Here is a 20857-nt window from a genome sequence, read left to right on the forward strand (position 1 = left end):
GGGTTCAAGCCTAGGACTCGGCCAATGTGGGTATGTGAGAAAGCTTGCCAGTAGCTTCTCGTGGGTTGTTGTTTCTTTCCAGGTTCTACTTCCACCATTAATACTGGCCACCATGCATAGCCTATCATGTGCTGAAAAATGGCGTTAAACCCCACAACAACAACTATATATATGTGTGTGTTTCAGAAATAATGCTTAGAAAATTAAGCTAATACCGTTAAAACTGAGCTGTAGTTTGTTTTGATGTAAGAAACCTTACACCACACCTGTCAACTTTCACGGAGGAAATAAAAGCTCCTCATTTTTGGGGTTGCTCCACGCCTACCTCCCAATTTCATAATATCTTTAGATTTTTGCAGAGAACTCCTGATTATTACATTATTTAATTTTCATTTCTTCAAAACAAGAAAAGTCTTACATGTTCTGCTGTATAACCTGTGTATTTTTGTTGTGACAAAATAATGACTTTACTAGAAAGAATTCGCTTCTTCACTAAATAGAATGTTACGTTTAATCATTATTCATGTAAATTAATGATTTTTTTTACCTCTACAACAATACAAAAAATAAAAAATAACCAAACAACAAACCATAACAATAAAATCGTCCAGAATTGATTACAATCCCCAAAATGATCACTATGAATGCTGTTAACTCCATATGTTATAGCGCCATTCCCACGAAAGAAACATGAGTGAGCACCTGGCATTTTATACCATATGTACCAATATTACTTACAATCATTAAATTAAATGAAGGAATGAAAATATGGTACCATTAGGCTGTCTATTTAGGTACCTTTAGTTCAACAAAACTGGGAATCCTTTATTTGCCAATCAGTTGCTGGTGCTTGCATAACACACATTAGTGTTGAACATGGTTTCTTTAAATTACGATGGAGGGCCAGTCGTTTTCACAAAATAGTTGCATCGATATGGATTAACTTTTAATTAGTCGCGCTGGCTTTCTTGCTTATTTAAGACTAATCTTTAGCTATCATGCAGTTTAACCACAGCTGACCAGAATATGAAAATAGGGCATGTCCTGGGGGAAATAGGGTATGTCACAGGGAGAAATGGTTAGTCTTTTTGCGAATTTTACTCATATTGGACTGATAAGATCGATAAATATTTAGTGAAAACAAGGCTTTAAAAATGGCATGAAAATCCTCCTGATTTTATATCCCAATTGCTATCTTTTTTATTCAGTCTCCCTGCTTGGCTTTTTTAAAGTTCATAAGTATGACTTACATTCTGTTTTGCACAACTACGGTAATCATGCTAATATTATGGAATAAAAGACAATTACACATCAATGTACTGGTATAGTTGCCGGCCAAAATTCCCTCTTAACACAAGCCACTTCCAGGGTTTTAATGATTAAGTGGTCTGTATTGCTGTTGAAAACAAAAGACAAATTCACCAACTATCAACATAGGAGACGCAGAGACATCAAGCTTTCCATTGTGTGTTAAGTTATGTTTGTTCAGCCAAAACACAAAACTAAAATTGATTGATGTTGATCTTAGTTGATCTCTATGAGAATTTTAGCCTTTATTATTACCATTCTATGTGAACATGTAAATTATGATGGTTATGTGCCTTGTACAAATAAATGTGTACCTTTTTAAAAATATTACCTCAATTTGTAGAATCGCTTATATCATTGAAAATGAGCAACTCGTGAGCGCATGATTCAATGTAAAATGAAACAGCTATTAAGGACTAGCCGAAATGTTATCTGGAAGAATGCAATTTGGTCAAAACAATGACTAAAGCAAAATTTGCATCTGTGTTTGGGAATAAGTAAGGATTTAAGTGATGCTATGCATGCTTTGCACTGTGTAAGTACTGTACATTATAACCTGGTCTCCCAGGTAAACCCAACCGGCCCATAAATTATGAAGTCTGTATTTACCTTTATTTAACTTCGTGTTGGAGAAATCAGAAAATATGCACATGCAAAATAATAAAATCAATCATAGTACTTTATAACAGTTTAATAATTGTCGGGTCACCTAAAGTTACATTGTTTTGCATGCCTATGTCTTAGGACACGTAACAAATTATTGCTTTGTGTCCCAAGATTTACAGCCATTACAGTAGTCAACAAAAAGACCTAAACTTTGTTAAGTTTACACATTGGCCCGCAGATAAGCTGACCCCTCTTCTTCCAGGGCTTTATTTTTTCCTAAATTATTTGGCTTTAATGCAAGTACATACGGTAACTATAGCAATATCTATGAGAGGTGTCACATAGGCTACTCATAAAAGTACATAAATACTATTATGGGTGTAATGACTGCAAAATGATAAAGCTGTAAAGGCAGAACTTTGTCATTATAGGAAGAACAAAAAGTTGGAAATATTAGATTGAGTATAATTTGTTTTCAAGTGAAGAATCCTCCAACTTGTAAGTGTAGAACTTCCAGAACTTTGGCAATTGATTTTGTGAGGCCTTTATGTCGTGCAGAAGCAGTAACCAAGTTATTCAAGGGATTTGCTGCCAATCACTGCAAAAAGGGGAGATCATGATGCTTTAAAATCAGTAAAGCGTCACATATAGGACTATGAATCAGACACTAAGGGAAGATAATACAGAAACTGAAATGTGTGTGTCCCAACTCTGGCAGAAATTATACACCAATATTAAATGACTTTTCTATATCACACACCAGATATGTACATATTAATAGTTATAACACTGTAAGGGAACGCCATTGCAACCCATGTAAGTATGTACCAAAGGTACCTAATTGTGTTCAGATGGCAAAGTGATAACATAGGAAGTTAGGAATCTTTGTCGTCGGTGAAAGGAAGAACAGAAAGGTTGAACATTTAAAGTGTATACTTTCCTTCGAAGATGAAATCCCTTTTAACTTGTTTTTGTGGTAGAAAACTTCCAAACTGCTTGTATGGATTTTGTGAGGCCTCTCTAAGCATGCAACTCAACACACAAATGGAAGTAGTTACAAATTCACAGGATCTGGCTTCAATCCCAGGATCAAGAGGAGATCACTCTATCTGCAACCTTGGCAAATAACTTTTAGTTCTTTAGCTAAAAGTTGTAAGCCTGTGAGGGCTGGATTTTCAAGGTAGAAGTAGCTCTTCTAAGATTATATTATGTCACTGCAATGTATTTTGAGGAAGAAACTGTAGAATATTACAGCAACAGAATGACTCACATAATACTCTGAATATTACGCAGTAGAAAGACTCACACACAGCAGTACATTACAGCGTATAATTACAGTAGTCGAATCACTCATAAACATACTCTGTTACAGACGTAGCATGACTAAAAAAGACACAGCTGAATATTACAGCAGTAGAATGACTCCGATACATGCTGTTCATCATTATGGCAGTAGCATGATTCACAAATACAGCTGAATAATACAGCAGTAGAATGATACATACAAACTATTGATCATTACAGCAGTAGCATGACTTACAAAGAAACTGTCGAACATTACAGCAGGAGAATGATACATACATGACTCATACTGATCCTGTTGATCATTACAGCAGTAGCATGATTTATAAAGACACTGTTGAATATTACAGTAGTAGAATGACTCAGATACTGTTATTTATTACAGCAGTAGCATGACTAACAAAGAAAATGTCAAACATTGCAGCAGGAGAATGACTCAGATACATACTGTTGATCACTACAGCAGTAGCATGGCTCACAAGACAGCTGAATATTACAGCAGTAGAATGAATCAGATACTGTTAATTAAATAGATACTGCTACAAGAAAGACTCACATAGATATTGTTAATTACAGAAGACTGACTCACATACTATTGAATATTACAAAAGTAGCATGACTCACATAGACACTGTCATCTAAATGTACAAATATATATTATTTATGATTTTCTTTGTGAAGTATTGAGGAAAACATGGAACGTTGCCTCCTATGAAAACAAAACTGAATAAATAACAGAGGCATGATTTTACAATTCACTTTCTTTTTCCTTAAAATCTTATTTAAAAATCATGAACATATGCAGAACATCAGACCAATCATTTTATAACTCTAATGTACATTTTAATCACTGCCCTGTTACAAAATTGAATAGTCCATACAAATCCACATGGTCAACAATCCATGTACACCTTTCCTGTTTCTGTATATTCAAATATTTTCCTTTTACACAGATATATTCTAGATTATATATTCTACAAGACTGGATTACTAATGCTAATGTGCAAAAACATAACTTGCACATTCACTGTCTCCAACCCATGTCACTTTCTTTGCAATAGTCAGGAATTTGTGAAGAAATGCTGAACAAAACTTAAAAAATGTGTACAAACACTGGCAATAATGCTGTAATGGCCAGAAAATCTAATTTTGTCTTCTATGTATGGATACAAATATGCTAGCAAATAAACATGTTGATTGCTTGTTTTTTTGCAAAGTCTTGCTAAGAATGTTCTTAGTTTGGATGGATGGACTACAAGCAGTGGGGGTATAAAAACCTGATCACCGATTGCAAGGCCATATAATGTAGACAAACACACTCATCTGAGACATGACCGAAATTTTCAGTTATCATGATCAACTACTTGTGTAAAACGACACATGATGGATAACAAATGCTAGACCATCATATAAGTGTGACTGGCATTAGGGCCCATCACTAACAATAAAATTAACTTCTAATGACAATTTTTGGATGACAAAGGACCATTTTCTGGCTATGCTAATATGTTACATTTTCATCCAAAGGTTTTTTAAGATGAGCCAAGACCTACTGACATTCACATTTTTCCCTCACGAATGTTCTTTACAATCTTCATACCAGCCTTCATTCCAATCCTGAAATGAAATTTGAAAAAAGTAAATAAATAAAACATGCAATCTATAAACTCCAGCTTTTAGTAAAAGATGTAAGAATAGTTGATGGTATTTAATTCTGTTTGTGGATAATTTTCATGTGTGCCACCTGAAGGAACAGCCTCATTACTGTTAATACTTAAACATTTCACAAGTATACAAGATCTCAAAGCCAATAATTCTGGAATTAAATACTGCCATTAAAAATATAAACAGATAAATTCAGTGAAGTTGCTCCCCTGCCTTTCACAGTGAGGTCACTCACAATACTAAAATGTGACCAGTTACAGAGCAGACATGAAAAGTAGCCAAGTTTCACATCTCAAATGGCATATAAAGGTTATCAGTGACCTTGATCTTTAAGACAATGACTTAGATTGTGATACATGAGCTGCCATCAAACTGACAAGTGGAGGTCTAGCAAGGTTTATCCCAGTACCTAGAACAGCTTTTATGATACAATACAAAAACACAAAAAAAACCTTAACAGACTGACCTGTTACCTTGATATGGAGGATAATACCCTGAACATGCAGTAATACAACACATCTTAATGTCACAACATGCAAGCATACCAATCTTCATGCTTTATCTAAATCAGCGCTTAGTTAGAAAGCATAAGGTCAAATGTGACTGACACGTAACATTTTAATCTGTGACTTTAACCTTGAAAATAGGACCTCAATTTGCAATGTGTTATTAGGCACACCTTTTAGTGATGATATATAGTTATAATAATTTTCGTCACTTAATCTTAAATGGCTCTAAAATTATATAGTGGAAAGAAAAATATAATAAAAAAGTTCAACATATAGCATCATGACACTGACCTTAAGATAAGACCCCAGAATGTGGTGTATGCATCATATGTACTCATGATGACATATACTTATGTCGAAAATTGCATCCCTGAATCTCAGTTTTTAAGTTATTGAGAGGAAATCAAAGTATAAAGAAAAAGAAAGATGTATAAAATTATACCAATTTTCATTAATCTCAATAGGCTCAGTATTATAAGGTGAAAGGGAAAGAAAGATAACCTTCTTGTGATGACATATAAGTATGCTAAGTTTCAACCCTTAATCTTAAATAACTTTTAAGTTATGGAGCAGACAGGAAAGTGATGAAACTTTAAATATCGAACTATGACCTTGACCTTGAAGGTAAGACCCAGGTCTGGTATGCAACATATCTACTAATGATGATATATCAGCATACCAAGTTAAATTTCTAAATCACAAATGGCTTAAGGTCTGAAACCAAACAATCACGTGACAGATACACAAAGGCGCAGATGCTATGTCCTCTCCCTTTCTTTGAAATGATGGGGGGACACCATGCATGCAAACAGTTGGATAACAATGAGAAACTAAAATGATAACAAATTATTCATCCTGGAGTACATGATGCAACCCAATAAATAAATACTATAGACCAGCATATACAAATATCTTTTTTTGCAAAAATACTGAATTTACTTCTTAAGGTAAATTATGAAGTTTCCATAAACATACATAGTCTCATGCCATCAAATTCAGGCTGAACTGAGGATAAGGCACAGTATAAAAGCCTCATTATGAAAGTGTGTGCCAACTCAAAGAGCAATAACTCCATAAAATTCTGCCAAAATATATAGAGGTGAATGCTGGAGTATAGGCCATCATGGTACCTATTATGTGTAGATCACATGTTCATCACACTCGTTGAACACCTTGTGAAGATGCAATTTTATATCAAATCTGATTGAAATCAAAAAGAAAAAGATCTGATGAAAGACTGTTAACAGGACATTAGGATGCCCAATCTAAGTCCATCAAGGGTCATAGCTCTTTACAATATGGTCAGCATGCATTGGTCATCAAACTCATCCAAGTCTTAATAAAATGAAATGTTACAAAAACTGGGATTGAAATCAAATAGCAATGTGAATGCTAGAGTGTTAACAATTCATAAGGCACTCTATATTAGGTCAATGGCTCTAAGAAATACAGGAAAACTGTTACACACACACATCAATGTTCTTTTCTGTGTGAAGCTTTACAAAACAATTGATTGAAACAAATAGAAAATGTGGATACTTGTGTGTTAACAAACATATGCATACATAAACAGAGAATATATTTCTAAGTCCCCTCAGGGGGCAATTATGCTTCAATATTTTGACTGCCAATATCTGTCTACACTCTAAGTACAATAGGACTGATGATTTCATTTAGTATATGAACTGTCAAAGGAGAGAAAAATGCGGGCTGGACTAATGGTCCTTAGGACCTACTCAACACTAGCTAGAGGTTCCTCCTTGAATCTTGATGATACAGCTGCATATATTTCTTCTGATATAAGGAAATTTGCAGATGACTATTTTATTGCAAGAGTCATACCAGTAGTGACTGTTTAGCTGAAAGACACCAACAAACAAGGAGAATGGGGAAATAAGATTCCAGCCAGTTAAATGCAATATGATGATGCCCACATGAAAGATGGAACCCATCAAGCATGGCTATAGACTAACAGGCAACGACTAGAATTTTTTATATCAGTGAAAGATCTAGCAGTCAACATTACCAATAACTTGAAAAAGAGTAAACATGCAAACAAAATTTTTAATGAAGCATACAAGACTTCATGATTATTAAGAGGGGACTTATCATTTAGTCCTCAAGAAATTAAATTAGAGGCATTACAGGTACATAAGAGATTTTGTTGCAAGGCAAACCAATATGTACCACTAGAGTTCTATTAATATAAAGATATTGCAGAGAAATTTTTCAAAGACTTTAATATAAATTTTTTTTTATGAAACTGTTATATTCCTTGTTTTAGTAATTAAAGTCAATCCTGGCCGCATATTCTCCAAAGTTTCAAGTATAGAACTCAAGCTCAATCTTCAAGTCCCAAAATTTTGACATTTTATAATTTCTATAAGATTAAAATTAGAACCACAGATCTTTTAAAACTACTTAACTTCAACTCCTCTCCTAAATTTCACTGACCTTGAATTACTCCAGGTAAAATATCTACTACTGGGGTTTTGATCTCAAGCTCAGGTTTCATCTTCAAAAACTTCTGAACAATACTGTTAATGAACTTTATGTATTTCAAACCTAGCTCCTTACCATCTGCCCAAGTTTGGGAAGTACTGTGACAAATAAAGGAAAAATAGGGTTGGTTCAAATACAATCCAGGCTTCTTGAACTTTGTTTGCTATAGCAACAGCACACAGCTTAGCACACCGCTTGGTTGGCATCCGCTTCTCTTTTGTGACATCCATCTTTCCACCCAAATTCTGGCGACATGCAAATGTAAAGTAACATGGATGTATTACTCTGTTTTCTCTTCTTTAAAAATATTAAGCTCAAGAAGCTGCTCTGAAATAACACACTGAAAACAAGAGGCCTATGTAGACTAGAGATCACTCACATAGCTGATGTCTGCCTGAAAGACAAATGCTAGAGCAGTTGTCGAAAGATCTCGACCAACAATTTCCACCAATGCTTGCTGACTGCATATATGAAAACAAATGTTGCGAATAGGGGTGCAATGATTCATCATCAATATATCAATGCATCAACAGTTTTTCCATATTAATACACATAACGATACAAGAGATGATGAATCAATATAAAATGATAATTACCATATTCAAGTTACTTTAATCTTCAGCAGCTTTGAATAGTTATTAGTCATTGGCATTTTATTATTTTAAATTGAGAATTCATCTGAGACAGTTGTCACTGGTACAAGAACTCAATTTTATCAGTTAATCAGAAAAAAACTATAGACAACACCCACTCACCTTCAAAAATTAGCACAAGGTCACTTGGTTTGTAATCTGCACCACCCGCTCCACTCAGATTTCATGCTAATTGTTATATCCCATCAGCATTATCAGCAAAACTGATGTGTTCCCTATGCAAAATGAAGTACTTTATTCATTATTTAATAAAAACTTTTACTTGAGGATTCTCTATTACTTTCAACTTAGGTCGAATTTGATGGTTACACCTCTGCTGTGTCATGCAGTGAATTATGTTACATTCAGTTCTGATTGGTGGTTATTGTTTGTTCCCGACCAGCACAAACAATAACCAACAATAAGAACCTGATGTAGCTTATTCCCTTGATGACACACAGGAAGTATTGCCATCTAGATTCATCCATGTAGATACAAATCCAAGTAAATACAAAGCAGCAAAGAAACTTTGCGCAAAAGTGGTTATTAAATAATCTGTAAAGTACTCTAATCATATATGGGGACCAAGTTTGAATGTGTCTTTTTATGTTGATATGCGTAATCAGTGATTGAACATGTCAACAGGATAAATAAAATTAGCAGAGTACTGGCAAGGGGGCAGATTCCAAACCACACAAGTTTGTCACCTTGTGTAAATTAGTTAATATTTGATAGAAAATGAATGGGTGTTATCAATAGTTTTAATTTTTGACTAACAAAAACAAATTCCTGTGACCATGGCGGTTGTTTTGCATCTGTGTGAAGTACAATATGATAGATTGTGTTGGTAACTCACACACCCAGACTTGTTATTGTTGAGATTCTCTTTGCACAAGGAAACTGCAGTATTTCTTTTGTTCTGAAGATAACACTGTCTTCCAAATTTAAGTGAAGACTTGAAATTGATAAAAAGATGATTTTAAATTATTCATGCCATGCAAAACAATGGGTGTGGTGGCCAAGATAAGTCCTGCATCGGATCAAATGGAACAGCCTGAAATGGTCCAAAAGGTTAATTGAAAATATGGGTATGACTTAACTCTTTACCTTCTGCTAGTACTTACTGCCCTGCCTACTAAGCCTGATAAGCAGCCTGCCTTCTAGCAGCTGTTTGTAGGCTGAACCCCAGAGCATCATAATGTCTGCCTGAGTGAGAGCTTCTTGAGTTAGTGCACATGCTGACTACATTTTCTTGTCCCATGCAATTTAATGTAATTTAATGTGTGTGTGTGTGATTTGAATTTTTAACGTAGCTTTAAAAAAAAAATCAGTCATATCGCTATGATGTCTGCAGTGTGACAGTTTATAGTGATGTAATTTAATAAAAACTAATATTTTAAATACTTACCATACATACAATCCTCAAGAATCAATGTTTATATTCACATATTCATAATAAATAATATATCTCAAGATATTTCTTGTGTTTATAATGTATATTAGACTACTTTTCCCACCACTATTTTGCACAACCAGAATATTTCTTGGGGAAAAGATTTTAAAATGAAATCTCCCTTGCATTTTCATCTAAATTAAATGCTGGCCTGAATCTGCTGTAAAGTCACCCACATGTAACAGTCCCATGTGTACCGGCCCCACATATTCTGACCAGAAAAGATCATCACAAGTTTCATGTTCAGAATGAGAAAAACCTGAAATGTCAGGTTTCAAAACAGGACTTATACTAATGTCCAATCCTTTATCTTGAATCTGATCATTAAAGGCAATGTCATTTGCAATGTCATCACTTTCAAATCCTTCAAAACATTCAACCAAATCATCGTCGGAATACATGAATGTTGCCATTTGTTTTACTTTGACAACTGATCTCGTTTTAAGGGGAAATTCCTACTTATATACTGTAAAACGTAAAACTACTAAAAGAACATTTTCATCATTTTATGTAAGGACTATTTTCATTGGCTAAATATCATTAAAAAATACCGGATGTTTGCAATTTCATCCAATGCAAAGCTTAAATATGAAACATTTATATGCATCTCGGGTTTCCCAACCCTTGGCCAGAAATGAGCCAAAAGGGACAGAAAGAGTATTATTAACAGCTTACATATGTGTCTCTGGAGATAAAAGGCTATTTTTAGCATCGCATATATGCATTAACAGAAGGTAAAGAGTTAAATAAATTATCTATTTTAATGCTGAATTACAACCTTTCCTGGTGTTTCTGTGAAGGCAATCTCCAGCAGGTTGGAAAACACTGGACCCGGACATAACATGGTTACTGTTATCCCACGGTCTGCCGCCTCGATACGCAGTGCTTCAAAGTAACCCTGAAAAACAAAGCACTTGTGAAACAATGTTATTAATGCAAAGAAAAATTTACAGAAGGGTCAAATGATCACACAATTATAACATTTTAATTTTCGTTCACTCTTCACTATATTGTATGTGATATTTGGTCCAATTTTGATTAATTATTTTTGCAGATTTAGAAATAATTATTAATAAAAAAGAAATAATCATCCTTTTCATTTGACTCTGAAGTATAATTATTTACCAAAACCCACACAAAGTTCAGTGTCCAAAATCTTTCAAAATAAAAATAGTTTTTAGTCTTATGAACTGACAGGAAAAACGAGCATCTGAAAACTGAAGAAAAAAATTTGATAGATGAGGAAATAGGTTTGGGAAGAAATCAACATGTTAGCATCTTTTTCTTCTCTAAAGCCATCACTCAGGTAATTAACAATTATTTTAATATGATAACCAAAACTTTATTTTGATCTATTTACAATTATGAAACAAAAGTTTAAACAAAGGACATCTATATAAAACCTGAAAGATAAAACAATTTAATTCAAATGTCAAAGTGTTGTGAACCAGTTCTAAATATTTTGTTTTCATCAGTCATTGGACTTTTACATAGTTTCAGACAATACAAATATCCAGGCTTGCTTTTTGATTATATCATTTAAAAAAATAGACTGTATTCAACAATTACATAACTCACCTAAACAAAACTTGCAGTTGTTTAGTGCAGCCATTTTTAACATTAATTAGCAGTTAAAATATAGATTCTGACTAAGATAAATTTGCCATATGAAATGTTGCCCCCCATGACTGGGAAGAAATGACATATAACAATAAAAGCGACATTCTTAATGGTAATTATTGCTCTTAAAAGTGGCGAAAAAGCATAATCTGAGCATAAAGAGTATAATCTATTTATTACATGACATTATTATAAAACAATATATGAAAAATGGGCAAAATACATGTGAATTAGTACCATAAGACAAACACAAAACATGCCAACAAATTATTTCTTAGAAGTAAGGTAAATCAAAGATGAGTGCTGAAGAACAATGGCTATTAGACACCGCTGAATTGCATGAGGCTGCTTAATTCATCTTTGTTAGATACTGGCTAAGTTGTGACCATCAGCAAAGTTTCTTTGAAGAAGGAGTTGCTACATACATCTACTTGTAATGCAGGAAGGTGTGATTACAGTGGGAGTTGGAATGGTAAAGATAGGACTGGTACTGAAGTATAATTCCTTTTTAAGGCAAAATGAGAAAACACAGATGTCATCTACCATCATGAAGGCCATGATCTGACACTGCATAACCATTCCATATTTGACTTTTCCCAGAAGCAATATAGATGCTGAAAGTCATTTTCAATTGTTAGAAAAATGTATCAAGATCTTCATCAAAGTTTGAACAACGTACTATTTAGCCTCTCATGAGTAAAAAATGATTTATTTAAAAGCTAGCCCCATTAGCCCCTTCCCCACTCCAAACTGTTGCTTAGGACCTAGGAAGAAAAAACAATTGTTGACATGCAGTGAGACTGATATATGTATCCTTATAAAAATGTATACACCAACACAGACTTTTAACTTCATATAAGTGAGGTAACAAATTTGAAAGAAAAATGAAAGCAAATGAAATAAACGTATGAAAAATAAGTAACACCCTTCCATACAGCCAAATAATTTCTAGTCAAAAGCACATTTCTTCTTTTATTACTGTTCACTCACCTAATAATCAAGGAGAAATGTATGTGGGGCACATATCATATAAACATTCTGAAAGATTATTTACAGAAATATGTTACAGTGGTTCTTTTACAATCCTGATTAATATTCAGTTCAATATGAAACTTTGCTTTTATATTTTCCTTTCTAATGTATTTAATCTCTCTTTATTACAAGCAACAAAAAAAAAACAAATTTAAATTTTTAATGTATTTAATAATCTCTTTAAGACAAATGAAAAAGGTTAGAATCTGTGGAAAGTAAATGCTGAACTTTGCTGATGATCTTTAAATCTGTTTATTTATTTCCTTTCAACCATCAACGGCCAAAATAGCATTTTAGGTCGGATACAGGCATCAAAATTAGTTATTAAAAATTCTTCTTCAATCTCCCTAAAATGATTCTTTATGTTTTATTCTTTTGTGAACCTCTAACATTACTGTCTCCACTTAAGCAAGTTCACTTTTCCATAGCTGTGTCATTTCCATACATCTATCATGGAGAGGTTATACTTGCTCCAGCGTAGTGATGTTGGAACTTTTTAACTAAATAAATTTGCCAATTATGCCACACAATTTTGTATAAACCTTTGATATAGTGTTTATAAATGCTGATAATTCAAACAATGTTTATTACAATTCTCCATATATGATGGCTGACTTTCCAGATATTAGAGTCTGATTCAAAATTTAAGTTTGTTTATCATGAGAAAAGGATTACTTGGAAGAGTTTAAAAATAGAGTATTAGAATCCAGACTTACATGAAGTGCATGCTTGGATCCAGTGTATGAAGCTGATCCTGGAACACCTGCAGAGCACGAATTCAAATCAATAAAAACAGTACAGAATCAAAATGATATCACGACTGCACATCAACAAAAATTGTACAGAACCAAAACAATGTCATCCTGCTGATAATTTGGAATTCTGGATTTTTTTAAACATAGCTTTTAACAATTTTTCAGTTATATCGCTACAATGTCTGCAGTGTGGCAGTTTATAGTGATGTCTAGCACTACGGCATCATGCTGCAGACATGCAGCATGATGTCCCACCCAGTCACATTATCCTGACACCAGGCCGACCAGTCCTAACACTAACCACTTCATGCTGAGCACCCAGCGAGGCAGCTGTTAGTAACCTTTTTATATGACTTTAGTATGACTTGGCCGGGGATCGAACCCATGAGCTCCCGCATCCTAGGCAGATGCTCTAACCACTAGGCCACTGAAGTAGTCCATCCTGCTGATAAGGAGGCATTTTAGATGAAGAGGAATAAACATTTCACAGTGCACAAAGGGAAGATACAAGAAACTTAAGTTGTCTGTTTTAAACACAATATAGAAAGCAAAAAATATGGCTACCACAACATTATCATCAAATTTCAATGAAATTTACTTGGACATGAAACCCTTTAAAAATAACTTCATAAGCTATAATTTTGGGCAGACTCATAGATATATGGATATGAATCAAAAACTGCTTCAGAGCCCCGTGATAAAAGATTTAAAAAATCAAATATTGATATTAATTGCATTATATTCCCAAAATAATTTTTACCAAGTTTCCCAGCCACACTGCTGGTAACAACAATGTGTCCCTCCTTCTTGTCCATCATGTGAGGCAGCACACATCGTGTAAGGGAGATAACTGACATAACATTAAGTTCCAATATTTTTCTGTCCACATCAAGATGGATCTTCTCCCATTCTGCACGCTGTGAGCGGCCAGCATTGTTCACGAGAATGTCAATCTTTTATAGAAAATGAAATGAAAAAGATCTTTTAAATAATCTGTCTTACATATGCATGTAACATCCCATGAGAAATAATATTTCTTTTTTGTTTCTCCTGATGTTAGGTGACATGTATTTCATTACTACTAAATAAATTTGCATTAAAGATTTAAGGAAAATATTTTATCCTGCTAAAATACTTAATACTAAAATATGCAATCTTCTTGCAGAGGCAGCATAAATGCTGCAAGTACCTATGCTTTGCCTAAAAGTTAATTATAACAGTTGCATTAAGTGTCCCAGTTATGCCAGGGTATTGTTTACAAAATGATTCAAATTTAATAAATCACAAGAGATTTGGAATGATCATTGTTTCTTGACAAAAGTTGTTGCCATCTGCAAATGACTACTATTTTAGATTTGACTACATTTTTGTATGATTATTGATGCTGTTGGACAAAAGAACTCCAAAATGGTCTATATCCCATAACTCACTAAAATTTACTAATCTTGTATGTCCCATGATTAAGTATAAGTTCATGATTGTACAAGTCACATGGTCCACTCACATCTCACAATCTTCTGTCTTATGACTCACTCAAATCTCTTAATCTACTATATCTCATGATTTGCTTGAATCTTCTGTCTTGTGATTCATGAATTATGACTTTGCACTACTATATCTCATGATTTGCTTGAATCTTCTGTCTTGTGATTCATGAATTATGACTTTGCACTACTGCATAGCAATGCAGGTAGTAGTAGGTTTGATTATAACATCAAATCTCTCCACCCCTACAAATAGTTATATTCCAGAATTTGATGTTATAATCAAACATACTACTACCTGCTTGCTCTGCAGTAGTGCAAAGTCATAATTATCCACACAAGTGTCAATGAATAATGGGCTTATTTACTGTTTACTCTGTATTGTAGAGAATGACTGGACTGTTGTTTTGGAGAGCACTGTTTACCCATAAAATCAAATGGTTTACTCCTAATCATGAATGAGGCACAGACCTGTTGAATTATCTCAAGAAAGTGTAAGATCAATACCCAAGTATTTCAGTTAATGAAATTTTCAAGCCTAAATACAAGTTTCTTTTAAGAATGCTGGATTTATGCATTTTGTTGTCAGTCATAAATCAGCCCTTTTTTTGCATGCCCAGCATATAAAGATTATTAAAATACAGCGTTTCATAGGTTAGTGTCACTGTATTAGCAAGAAATTAAGTATCTTGATCTAGCAGATAAAGTACAGAAACTGTGTTTCTTTTCAACAGAATTAGTATTGTGGATACAATGAGACTGGCTGGTGAGTACACTCACCATAACTATCAACACTACTCAGCTGCTGTAATTCTTATACATGTATATACCAATGCATGGTTCTCTGCCCCAAAAACAAGTATTAAATATGTAATTACTGTTCAGTATTTCATGTTTAATATACTTCAGTTTAAGTTGGTAATGTGATATTGAAGGTGGTTGTTTTGTGTTTTGACACAGCTTATATATAACATGCAATATGTTCTACATTTAACTGACAAGGCAAAATACACAGGCAATATTTTCTACATTTAACTAACAAGGCAAACTACACATGCAATATGTTCTACATTTAACTGACACAGCAAAATACACAGGCAATATGTTCTACATTTAACTGACAAGGCAAAATACACATGCAATATTTTCTACAGTTAACTGACTTGGCAGAAATAATACGGTATGCAATATTTTCTAGAGATAACTGACTTGGCAAAATATAAATACAATATTTTTTTATAGTTAGCTGACTTGGCAGAATACACATGCAATATTGTCTACAGTTAACTTGGCAAAATTCAAATGCATTATTTTCTACAGTTAACAGACTTGGCAGAATACAAATGCAACATTTTCTACAGTTAACAGACTTGGCAGAATACACATGCAATATTTTCTACAGCTGACTAACATTGCAAAATACAAATGCAATATTTTCTACAGTTAACTGACTTGACAGAATACGCATGCAACATTTTCTACAGTTAATAGACTTGGCAGAATACACATACAACATTTTCTACAGTTAATAGACTTGACAGAATACACATGTAATATTTTCTACAGCTGACTAACATTGCAAAATACAAATGCAATATTTTCTATAATTAACAGACCTGCCTGGATATTAAACAATGTTTCATAACAAGATGGCACTTGTGTTAATTCCAACAATTGTATTATAAATGGTTTGTATGTGTGTGCGCACACACACACACATCCGTTAATCCATTTATGATAATATTTTTACCATGGCAACTGCTTTCACTATAAGCTGTTCAAATCAATGGTACCTAATAGCTGGTAAAAAAAAGTTAAATTAAATGCCAATATACTGCTTTTTTTTTAAAGCAGCCAAACAGATTGAGGATAGAAATCAGTTTGGGAATAGAAGTGATGGAATTATGGAGAAAAAAATTGAGGAAACCGGACCTTTTTGAAATATTTAAGGACAGTGTCCACAGCCTGTTGGTGTTCCTCAAACTTCACCATGTCCATTGGTAAAATGAGAATATCTGACTCCTGAGATCCAAGTTTCTCTGTAAGATAAAAAGACTCCAGATTGAAATAGAAATAAAAAAACATTCTTGGAACTTACGTTAAAGCTGGATAATGTAATCTTTGAATGGCAGACTGCTCTTTGAGCACAAAACTCAACCTTTCAGGCTCAAAAACCTACACCAATATCAATATTCTGTATACATTTAACAAGGGTACCACAAACAGTACGTTATATATGCTCACTATGTAGAACCGAATACTTCCAGCACAAAGATGACGTATAGCGACATTGTCTATGTATAAATGACTCACCATAAGACTAAATCTACACATTACGGAATGTCTTCTCAGTGAGCGGTCTACTTTAAGGACTTGCACATCTTCAGCTGTAGAGGTATGTGAGTTATTAAATTCTTGTGTATAAGTTATAACTATTGTATTACAACGTTTTATTTTTGTATATTTTCTTTGTAGCATCGGCTTACATCGTATAATGCAAATATTTTCTATTCTTGTTTGTGAATTGGCAAGAGATTTATATTTAGCAATATAAAGTTGTATTTTTAAAAACCGTTTAGTACCGTAGGATTCTTATCAGGCATGGGTTCACTTCTGAACCTGTATATTGTTTTTGCACAGATAATGTAATCTGTATAGCTTACAGTATATGTCATTACGCTTTATCATATATACCCATGTCATGTATAGTACATGGTGTAAGATGTAGTTACAGCTGATCAGAGTCACAGCTGTAGAGCTGATCGGAGGCAACATGGTACCAGCTGTAGAGCTAACCACAGAAGCTGACCATAGCAGCTGTAAAGCTGAACCATAGCAGCCACAGCGCTGAGTTAACAGTGTTGCTGGTCGAGTAGCAGGTGATCAGGCGTTGCTGACCAATTAATTGGTGGGCACTGATTGCTTGATTGACCAAGGAATTTAATGGTGGTCGGTGACTACCTGGAATACTGACTGCTTGATTGACCAGTGTGATTGGTAGCCAAGTGTGCTGGTGACGGAGTGTGTAACTCCATAAATGTAATCTTTTAGCCATGGGCTAATTTTTGGGTTTGTAATACCCAGTGTTTTGGGATTGTAAAGATATTTTGTTTGATATCTTTCTTTTTGTTTTCATCTATCTTTCCTTTTATTTTCATCATTTTACTATTTGAGTAAAATACTTCACTGTTCACTATTTAAGTGGACACATTTTACTTTATGAGTCAAGTACCACATTTTTTACTATTTGAGTAAACCACATCATTCTGTTCGTAGTGTGAAATTACTGAGTCATTCACCCTTGTCAAGGTACTGTGTAAGGTCATTTATTTGTATTTTCATTTGTTGCATTATTAGGTTTATGTGGATTATGTTAATTTGTCCAATATTTGGATCTTATACTCACATGTATTAATCATAATTCTTTTCTCATTCAAGTCATTCATTATTAAACAGTGTATTTTGTATCACCATCAAAAGTGTTCTGTTGTAAATCCAAAATCCAACCCGGTTATCTTGTTACAGTATTATTGACAAAAACAATATCTTAGCATATAGAACATTTCAGTAAATTTAACACACATAAGATTTCAGTTCACTGAGCATGCAAAACATTTCAGTAATATTTAGCACAATAACATTTCAATACAACTTGCATGCATTACATTTCAGTAAATTTTGCATGCATTACATTTCAGTATAACTAGCATGCATTAGATTTCAGTAAATGTTGCATGCATAACATTCACTAAATTTAGAACACATATTATTTCAATAACTTTAGCAAGGAAACAAAGTTGTACTCAAATTTTATGCTTACTAAAATATGAATTCTGAAATCTACCCAGATTGATAATTCTGAACATTTGTAACTGGGGAAAGATAAAAGTAGCCAGTGTTACATTTATGCCATGATATATAAGTAAACCACCACTTCGTTAGAGCTGTTACAAACAATGACTTTCATACTAATGCCATGTGACATAGGCAATGACCATTACACTAATGCAATAAGATACATGTATAAATAACAAGCACTTCATCAGAGCTATTATAAACAACCACTATTACACTAATGCCATGTGATATAGGCAGTGGCCATTACACTAATGCCATGTGATATAGGCAGTGGCCATTACACTAATGCCAAGTGATTATAGGCAATGACCATTACACTAATGCCAAGTGATATAGGCAGTGGCCATTACACTAATGCCAAGTGATATAGGCAGTGGCCATTACACTAATGCCATGTGATATAGGCAGTGGCCATTACACTAAGGCCAAGTGATTATAGGCAATGACCATTACACTAATGCCAAGTGATATAGGCAGTGGCCATTACACTAATGCCATGTGATATAGGCAGTGGCCATTACACTAATGCCATGTGATATAGGCAGTGGCCATTACACTAAGGCCAAGTGATTATAGGCAATGACCATTACACTAATGCCAAGTGATATAGGCAGTGGCCATTACACTAATGCCAAGTGATATAGGCAATGACCATTACGCTAATGCCATGTGATATAGGCAGTGGCCATTACACTAATGCCAAGTGATTATAGGCAATGACCATTGCACTAATGCCAAGTGATATAGGCAATGACCATTACACTAATGCAATGAGATACATGTATGAATAACAACCACTTTATCAGAGCTATTATAAACAACCACTATTACACTAATGCCATGAGATAAAAGTAGCCATCTCTACAATAATACCAAGAGATACAAGTAGCCACCATTACACTAATGCCATGAAATATAATTAGGTACCATTACACTAATGCCATGATTTAGTGAAAGCCAAAATTACACTAATGCCATGAGATATAAGTAGCCAGCATTACACTAATGCCATGAGATACAAGTAGCCATCTGTACACTAATACCATGAGATACAAGTAGCCACCATTACACTAATGCCATGAGATATAATTAGGCACCATTACACTCATGCCATGAGATACTGGAAGCCAAAATTACACTAATGCCATGAGATACAAGTAGCCATCTCTACACTAATACCATGAGATACAGGTAGCCACCATTACACTAATGCCATGAGATATAAGTAGGCACCATTACACTCATGCCATGAGATACAAGTAGCCAGCATTACACTAATGCCACAAGATACAAGTAGCCATCTATACACTAACACCATGAGATACAAGTAGCCAAAATTACACTAATGCCATGAGATATAAGTAGCCACCATTACACTAATGACATGAGATATAAGTAGCCATCTCTACACTAATACCAGGAGATACAAGTAGCCACCATTACACTAATGCCATGAGACACAAGCAGCCGCCATAACACTAAAATGCCATGAGAAACAAGTAGCCACCATTACACTAATGGTATAGCCAAGACCCAAACTGATACAATTTAAAGCAGGGAAAAAAATCTTGTATGAACACAACATAGCTGAAAAGTCATAAAACATCATATGGCCAAGATCCTTGCTGACAGAGATATACAGTAGTCCGATAAGGGTATAGAGAGTCAGAAAACATCATATGACCAGGACTCTAGCTGAAAGGGATTAACAGTAGTCAGAAAATATCTTATGACCAAGACCCTTGCTGAAAGGGTTTAACAATAGTCAGAAAATATCTTATGACCAAGACCTTAGCTGAAAGAAATTTACAGAAGTCAGAAAATATAATTGCACCAAAACCCTTTCTGAAAAGGACTACCAGTAGTAAGTAAATATTGTATAACAAACTCTAGCTGACAGGGCTTTAAATAATTAGAAGACACTGAATGACCAAGACCCTATCTGAAAGAATGGTGCTTGACTCACCAATGCACTCCTGCTTAACTCTCTTCAGTTCTGCCTCTCTCCTAGCAGTCAGCACGAGACGACACCCTGCACTGGCCAATTCATAGGCAAGATATTCTCCTATCCCACTAGAGGAGCCAGTTATCCATACCACCTTCCCTCGCAGAGACTCTGAAATAGTTCAGT

At 34.3% G+C, this 20857-nt stretch overlaps 1 protein-coding gene across 3 annotated transcripts in view; it reads right to left on the reverse strand.

The window, feature by feature from the left end:
- Positions 1-1981: 1981 nt before the first annotated feature.
- The window catches only part of LOC149804783 (dehydrogenase/reductase SDR family member 7-like), a 34162-nt gene continuing 15286 nt past the window's right edge, over positions 1982-20857 (reverse strand). For all 3 annotated transcript variants that reach the window (XM_089944551.1, XM_089944546.1, XM_089944554.1), the window contains exons 3-9: positions 20693-20842; positions 16801-16907; positions 14145-14337; positions 13346-13392; positions 10756-10875; positions 7968-8137; positions 1982-4833 (exon numbers count right to left, since the gene is read on the reverse strand). In XM_089944551.1, the coding sequence (XP_089800677.1) occupies positions 4776-4833; positions 7968-8137; positions 10756-10875; positions 13346-13392; positions 14145-14337; positions 16801-16907; positions 20693-20842 (845 nt within the window). In that variant the 3' untranslated portion in view covers positions 1982-4775. The remainder of the gene's footprint in view (positions 4834-7967; positions 8138-10755; positions 10876-13345; positions 13393-14144; positions 14338-16800; positions 16908-20692; positions 20843-20857) is intronic.

The sequence above is a fragment of the Sinohyriopsis cumingii genome, chromosome 2 (assembly GCF_028554795.1).
Source record: "Sinohyriopsis cumingii isolate HCF-2022 chromosome 2, ASM2855479v2, whole genome shotgun sequence".
In the NCBI taxonomy this organism is placed as follows: domain Eukaryota; kingdom Metazoa; phylum Mollusca; class Bivalvia; order Unionida; family Unionidae; genus Sinohyriopsis; species Sinohyriopsis cumingii.